The sequence below is a fragment of the Cebidichthys violaceus genome, unplaced genomic scaffold (genome assembly GCF_023349555.1).
Source record: "Cebidichthys violaceus isolate CVI_PGR_0920_01 unplaced genomic scaffold, fCebVio1.0.p SCAF_3, whole genome shotgun sequence".
NCBI lineage: Eukaryota > Metazoa > Chordata > Actinopteri > Perciformes > Stichaeidae > Cebidichthys > Cebidichthys violaceus.
The window spans coordinates 20848096-20856334 of NW_027176483.1; the positions used below are offsets into that span (position 1 = coordinate 20848096).

Genomic DNA, 8239 nt, shown 5'->3' on the forward strand with positions numbered 1-8239 from the left:
CAGACGGCTCGAGCTCACTGATGTCGCAGCAGCCTTTCCTTTGATGGGTCGCCGGCTTCTCCTTCCTGTGTTGGGTGGGGCTAAACGTGACGTAGCGGCCGAGCCCACTTACTCTCTCTCTCGCGCGCGCATGCGCACATGCCTTTGTGATCTATGAGAGTTTCTCTTAAAAATAATTAAAGGTTGCGTTCAGTTCAACACACATACAGGTGTATGAAGTTTTTATGTATATATATATATAGATAGATAGATAGATAGATAGATAGATAGATAGATAGATAGATAGATAGATAGATAGATAGATAGATAGATATATACACACACCTCTGTCTGTGTGTGTGTGTGTGTGTGTCTGTGTGTGTGTGTGTGTGTGTGTGTGTATTTTGGGATCCTCACCTGTACTGGTCCACCTCGCCACTGGTAAGCCGCAGCCCTGCACCTCCCTTTTTCAATTAAATGTATGAGGCTCTTTTATTCTACTTTGTGTCGAACATTATCGGTGAACGACTGTCTTGTAATAATAAAGATTGACTGTTTTGTAGTGGAACCACGTCTCCAGTGTCCTCTGAATCCTCCACACTGTGGGCAAAACTTAACCTTTAGGTGGAATTCCTGAGGTGCCGTTGTTGTGCTCGGACTATTGGTTAATGTCCACATCCCCTCTACCCCTCACCACACTGACGAGTCTCTCAATGTGTTGATCCTTACTGGGCTTCTGGGTTAGACTGTGGTCCAGGGTCCAGTTCAGAGTCTGCATGTTTCATTCTCAAACATTTCTCCATCTCTGTTCGTCTCCTCAACCTCTGCCATCATTTCATTCTACCGTTTTAAATGAACAACGTCATTACTGCGCTACCTGCTGCCACCCACTGGCATGGAAGAGTATTTATTACTGAGCCACTATATTACAGCTCAGACGCTCAACGACAGGCAAATTATTTGCAGAAACTAAATCATATTTTTTGACTGATCAAGTGAAATTGGACATTTTCCCACGAGACACCTGACGATCTCTGACGACACACTGGTGTGGTTGAACTGATCACTGATGTATACAACCTAATAAAAGACTCTCCATCCTAAACCATGTTAAAACAGACATGCTGTGTTCTCAAGAGACTCGATGGGACAAAAGCTGTAAAAATAAAGAGCTGAAGAGCGGCGAGCACCTTTTAATTAACATCCAGGTTATACAAAGACGATGAAGGAAGGCTAATTATAATGCATTTTGGTTTACAGAACAACTCATACGGACTAATAAATATATATATATATATATCACCTAAATAATGAATGTAAAAGATTGTACAGCCCTCTGTTTGACAGACGGGCTACACTGGCAAGAAGAAACACGGCCCCTTTTTGAAGGGAAAACAATGGACATTAAAAAGCTTTTCACACACTGTCTGAAGGCACATTGGAGGACATGATACGAGGCTTCATATGCAAGAAAAATGATCTTCTTCGAGTGGACAAAGAAAATGGTGTAGTGTCTGCTCTAAGCGTGATCTGATCTGGTGTTTGCTCCGGTCAGAGAGGTCTGGGGTTCAGTATTTAGGATTTCTTTCCGTTTGTTTTCCCCACTTTTCTCGTTTCAGCAGGTTGGATGGTTGTTCTCATATTCCTTGCCCCGTTTTTTTTGCTAAGTGAGTGAGATTATTCACCTTAAAGTCATCAGTAGAGATTTAAAAAACACTTGTGGTGCAGCGAAATGAGGCAGAAACATCTGGCGGAAACATCTGGCTTACTGTCCGATAGGAAAATGTTCTGTACATTAAGAAATCAGGTAACTAAACTGAATAGGAGGTGAAAAGAAAGAGTACTACCAGTAAAATGAATGACGGGAAAAAAATTATTATAGTAAATCGTTTTCAAAGCAGGATTATTTGATTGGGTTCCCAGCATACACATTACAGACCAAACCATTCAAACATAGAAATCACGTCATCTGACTTCCAGCTGTGTGACCGTAGTGTTTTCCTCGTCTCCATCAAGTCTGCTGGTCCTTCCCCAAAACCGTGTGTCGTTTTTCTGAATGAACAAAGCGAGACCAATGAGCTCCTTAAAGTCATTCACGAATTAAAAGCAAAACGTCGCAGACATTTGAAAGAACATGGCGTTCCACCAATTTGGAAGAATGTCGGTTAGTCTGGAGACAAAGTCTTGAGACACAAGAAGGCCCTCCTCAATGCAGAGCAGCTCATCATCATCATCATCATCAATAGAGAATCAGAAGAAGAACCACAGGTTCCTCTTCAGACTGTAGTCCTGTAGACCTCAGCAGTGATGACTTCATGAACTTCTCCAATGATGAGATGATAGAACCTATACCTTCAGTTAGCACCTCTTTACTAGAGATGATGAACCCGTCTTCACCAACAGGTCATGTACCTCAGTCCTTCAGAGCAGCTGTTGAACCTCTCCTTCAGAAGCCCACTCTGGATCCAGAGGCTAACTGTAGACCTATCTCTAACCGTCCCTTCCTCTCTAAGAGCCGTGAGAAAGCAGTCGTGAATCAGCCGTGTGACTTTCTGCATAAAAATATAGTTTATTTGAGGATTTAGAAAGCATCATAGCACAGAGACAGCTCTGTGACAACAACTAGTGACCTCCTAATTACATCAGACGAAGGTCTCTGTTCTGGTCTCGTTAGAGTGAATGATGACAAGTAGTGTGAAAGCGCTTCGAGTGGTCGGAAAGACTAGAAGAACGCCACACAAGTACAGTCCAGTGCGGTGCCCGAGTCAATAAACGCCTCTGTTCCAGTCAAATGATGAAATACTCAAACATTTCATTATTGACCGGCAAGAGCGATTCCAGACGGACTTTGCCTCGGTCGGTGAGCGGCTGGTTGCCTGTGAGGCGGTGATCCAGGAGACGGTGGACGTGTCCGCCCCCACCACGCCTCCCACTCAGCAGCAGGGGTCTGATGGTGTTTAAAGCACCGGAGCAATCAAAGAAAGGCCGCTTCCTTCTCCTTAAGAAGGGCTCTCGGGTCGCTGGTGATCCATGGCTCGTTGTTGGGGAAGCGGCGTACAGTCCGGGGTGGAGCGGTGCTGTGTTCACAGAATTTAATGTATTCTGTGATGCGGTCCGTCACGCCGTTGATGTCCTCTCCATGTGGTCCACAGAGCACATCCCAGTCCGTTCACTCAAAGAGAGTCCCGCAGGGCGTCGTTAGCCTCCTGAGACCACCTCCTCACAGGCCTGGTGGTCACAGGCTGCCTCTGCAGCAGAGGAACATTCTTCGGCTTCAACAGGACCAGGCTGTGGTTATTAACAGAGCCTGAAAGACCCTTATATTTATTGTTGCGTGGTTTTATTCTATTAATGTCCTATTTTATTCCACATTCAATTTGCATTAACTGAATAGCTTTCACAACAAAAAGTCCATTGCTCTTTTAAAAAGGGTGTACTTGCATTGTTATACTAATATATTAGGAATTTATCAGTAAAAATGACCATAATGCTTATTGAAATTATTTCTGGGACAACATATGGTCCAGTTATCGGCTAGCGCTCACATACTGGAGCGGCTCATTTCTTAATGAATCTATTACATCTGCATTTGGATAAAACAATAAAGATTCCTATTAGCTTAAATATGCTGAATATGGCAGCTAATAATTTGTCGATCATTAAACGATGTGTTAGTTCTAATTCAAGTTCGATCTTTTTGCGTACATATTTCAGATGCATTCATGCCGTTCCTGCCTTAACCACTTCATCCACATTGGGCGGATAGTGAGACATTCAGAGTCTCTCGTTGGTTTCATTTCCTGCTGCTGCTGCTCTTAGAAGCACACTTGTGATTATTCACACGAGACTGTCGGGTGAATTTTCTACCACAGACACGGCAGCTGAACGACTTCTCCCCCGTGTGGAGCGTCGTGTGTTGGGTCAGATGTCCTTTCTGGGTGAAGGTTTTATCGCAAACGGAGCAGCTGAATGGTTTCTCTCCTGTATGGATCCTCATGTGTTTTAGCAGCGACTGGCTTAGGCTGAAGCTCGCGTTGCACTCCGAGCAGCTGTAGGGCTTTTCTCCGGTGTGGACCCTCATGTGTCGGTCCAGAACTCCTCTCCGGATGAAGCGTTTAGGACAGAGCGAGCAGCTGAACGGTTTCTCTCCCGTGTGGGTTCTCATGTGGGAGCTCAAGCCTGTGCTCTGCGTGAACCGTTTACTGCACACCGAGCAGCTGAAGGGTTTCTCTCCGGTGTGAATTCGTACGTGTCTCACAGCATCTCCTTTGTAGCTAAATTGTTTCTTACAAATCGAACATCTGAAGACGTTTTCCCCTGAGTGAGTTCTCTTTTTTGTGATTAATTGTGAACTTTGTGTGGATTTTTGAACACAAACTGGGCAAGTCCATGGTTCCATTCCCGGAGCTCCTTTTCTGTTGGGTTTAAATGTCTCACCACACTTGGAGCAGCTTAAAGACTTCTTCTTGCTGGTGTTACGCTCTTTATCACCTTCAGCAACGCCGCTGTTTGTCAGTGTTTTTAAATCTGACTGACGTTTCCTCGTCTCCTCCCAGTCCCCATCACTGTCTTCAGTCTCGGGCTCACAAGAGTCTGAAGTCCCGTCGTCCCCGGCTGGTTGACTGACAGAAACACCCTTCTGGGTCTGCTTTGATTTCACAGTGTCCACTTGTTCAGAAGACTCTAGAGTCCCCTCATCATTGGCTGGTTGTGAATAACTCTCTGGATCTAAGCTCCCGGTTGGTTCTGGTCCTCCACGGTGCTCTCCGTCACTCTCCGTGTCCCTCTGTTGAGCCGAGCCGCTGGCCGGAGGCTCTGCCTCGCCGTTCTCTTCTTGCATTTGATGAAGCTGTGAGGACTGAGCTTCGTCATCTTCACTCTTCACATGAAGCCGCTCTTCCTCCTGACTGCTCCAGCATTGCTCCTGTTCCTCTTTAATATGTGGGGGCTGCTGAACACCCGCAGACAACACTGAAATAAAACAAATGAATGAATGAATGCAGACAAGTTAGGAAAAATTAGATAATACGTTCAACACAGTTTAAACGTCAACTTAATCTACGTTGTTCTGGAGATGATCAGAACTCTGGACGGCTTCAGTCGGGGAGGGAAGAGACATTCTATATACAGATATTATTACAAAACATAGAATTAAATAATAGGTGAAGAAGGCTGACCTGTTTCAACATTACCAATTTGTCACTGAGCAGAACATTTGTTATTGGAGGAGTTTTATTGTGGCTGACACAAAGCAGGAAGCTGCCTCACAAAGTGTGTGAGCAGTTAACGACGAGAGAGAGAGAGAGAGTGAAGAGAGAGAGAGAGAGTGTGAGAGAGAGAAGAGAGAGAGAGACGGAGAGAGAGAGTGTGAGAGAGAGAGAGAGTGTGAGAGAGAGAAGAGAGAGAGAGACAGAGACAGAGAGAGACAGAGAGAGAGTGTGAGAGAGAGAGAGTGAGAGAGAGAGAAGAGAGAGAGAGACAGAGACAGAGAGAGACAGAGAGAGAGTGTGAGAGAGAGACAGAGAGAGAGTGTGTGTGAGAGAGAGAAGAGAGAGAGAGAGAGAGAGAGAGAGTGAGAGAGAGAGAGAGAGAGTGTGAGAGAGAGAGAGAGACAGACAGAGAGAGAGACAGAGAGAGAGTGTGAGAGAGAGAGAGAGACAGAGAGAGAGTGTGAGAGAGAGAGAGAGAGAGAGAGAGTGAGTGTGTGTGAGAGAGAGAAAAGAGAGAGAGAGAGAGAGACAGAGAGAGAGAGTGAGTGTGTGTGAGAGAGAGAAAAGAGAGAGAGAGAGAGAGAGAAGAGAGAGAGAGAGTGTGAGAGTGTGAGAGAGTGTGAGAGAGTGTGAGAGAGTGTGAGAGAGAGAGAGAGAGAGACAGAGAGAGAGAGAGAGACAGAGAGAGAGAGAGAGAGAGAGAGAGAGAGACAGAGAGAGAGAGAGAGAGAGAGAGAGAGAGAGACAGAGAGAGAGAGAGAGAGAGTGAGAGAGAGAGAGAAGAGAGAGAGTGTGAGAGAGAGAGACAGACAGACAGACAGTCACTGAGCCGTTAGGTAAAGTCAAAGAAGAGACTCATCAACATGGATACCATCCCTACATACAGAATGTAGTGTAACTTCATGTGAAGTTGTGGCACATTAAGTACATTTCAGTAAAGGGTTCAGTGACACAGTGAGGACACAATGTGCACTTCAGTGTATCTCTGCTGACTGGTGATGTGCAACACCATGTCAGACACAAGTCTGACTCTTTAATGCACAAACCAGTCTTAAACATGTGAAATATGAACGAATGAATGAATGAATGAATGAATGAATGAATGAATGAATGAGGTGTTTTTCATATAACTTGTTGCCACTTTGTTAATTTACACAATCCTAATAGTGAGCCATAACTAAGCACATCCCTATTATAAAAGATAGAAATGAGAAACCTGGTCTATTTGAAGAAAGAGTTCTATTCAAACCAGTAGAACCCGTAGAACCCGTAGAACCAGTAGAACCAGTAGAAGGAGACTCCCTCCTCCCCTGTAGACCCAACCACCATGAGGAGTATTAAGTCGTGCTTGTTTTCTTTCAGTGTCAGCAAATACTGACAGTGTCGTTTCACGGTCACCACAGCGGTACATGTTAAAGCTAGTTGTGGATCAAGTCCGCCCCTAGGGTTCTCCAGACCGCAAGCAAAGGTCACGAGGACGTGTCGCGTGACTGAGCGGCTCTTGAGGAACTTAAAAGCAGCAGCGCCACGGGGCGTTCTGTTCTGTTCTGAGCACACACCGAGTGAAACAACCTGTTAGCTGAGTGAAAGTTTGCGTGCTACTGACCCACTCTGTGTAGCCGAACTTCAGGCTTCAAAAAAGCGTCCAGTAGTTTGCGTTGACACTCGTTGTCCCGCTTCGAACGACGCAGTTCGTCTTCGTAGTCCGCAAAGGTTCTTTCAAACAGTCCGAATATCTCGTCGGCCGCCGCGGTGAGACGCTCAGTCACCAGCACTCTCAACATGTCCACTTTAGACATGTTTCACCTGTGGAACCGGACCGCGCCGAACAGTCACAACTTAACAGATAAAACCACTTCCGTGTTTCTGGAGCAGTAGCGACTTCCGGCCCGAGTCCTTCAGAATAAATCGACATCCCCGTTAACGTTAACTGGCTCTGCACGGGTGAACATTGTTTGTCAAATATTTTTGAATCAATTCATTTAATATGTAACTTGTAATTATCACTAATTATTTGTCTCCTGACCTGTTTCAACAGAAAGCAGCGATCCACCTAAAGTACCTTTTGTTTTAATATTTGAAATGTTCTGGAAGAATGTGACAACTTGTTCAATGGTTTGCTCACTCATGTTTGTCCCATTTTTTTTAAATATCTAAATACATGTGATATGCTAGTTTATTTTAAATGATTATGTCTGAAAAACAAATACAAAACAATAAATCATTATGGGATTTCTTTAACTTTTAAATATCAATATCCATAATCAACCTTAAAAATACAGTCTCTCCGCACATAGTTTTGGTTTTATTCGTCCTCCTTTTGAAACATCAGTCAGGAGGTGAAAGGACTTTACTTGGCTGTCCTCGCAGCACTAGAGAATAACGTCTCCGGTTAATTAATCCATAAGTCATTTCTTGGAACTCCCATCTACAGAATAATTACATTATGTAAAATATATATTAAAAACGATTGGTCTAGAGTAAGTGTACCTTTTGAAGTTGGAGCTGTTAATGGTTCATGGATTAGGCTTTACAATACATTCGTTAAAACATACCTTTTTTGAGAGTTTATAGCTTCTCTCTTGTAATAACAAAATACAGTAGCATCCTTTCCCAGAAGCCTCAGTTTAACTCACAATTACATAATTGCGACGGCAAATGTAGCCGATTTGTGCAACTCAAATGTGAACGTATATGAATTGCTTACAACCGAGACTTAAATGTTTAGTTCTAAACTCTATCAGAATAGTCAAGTGTGCATCGTAGAACACCACAAGTCGTAAACACACTTTCACCCCAATGTGTCAAAGTTCAACTTTAGTGTATTTGTACACAGTCAGGTGACCCTTTGCTCTCAGTTATTATTTATGTCCTTGTGCAAGGCTGCGGCTGCGGCGTGTGGATGGGCAGGCGGCACCTTGCACGGCAGCCCCCCTGGTATCAGCGTGTGAATGGATGAATGACATGAAGTGTAAAAGCAGTTGAAGTGGCCGGAGGTCTTCATTTACCATCCATAGTGGTTGAAAGCGCTGGGTTGAAGACCACGTTAG

At 44.4% G+C, this 8239-nt stretch overlaps 1 protein-coding gene across 1 annotated transcript; it reads right to left on the minus strand.

Moving 5' to 3' along the window:
* Positions 1-1152: 1152 nt before the first annotated feature.
* On the minus strand, positions 1153-7026 carry LOC137881814 (gastrula zinc finger protein XlCGF57.1-like). The gene is made up of 2 exons (XM_068723947.1): positions 6796-7026; positions 1153-4950 (listed from the first exon to the last, which is right to left on the minus strand). The coding sequence occupies exons 1-2, from the start codon at positions 6986-6988 to the stop codon at positions 3773-3775; spliced, it is 1371 nt and encodes a 456-aa protein (XP_068580048.1). The 5' UTR covers positions 6989-7026; the 3' UTR covers positions 1153-3772.
* Positions 7027-8239: the final 1213 nt, after the last annotated feature.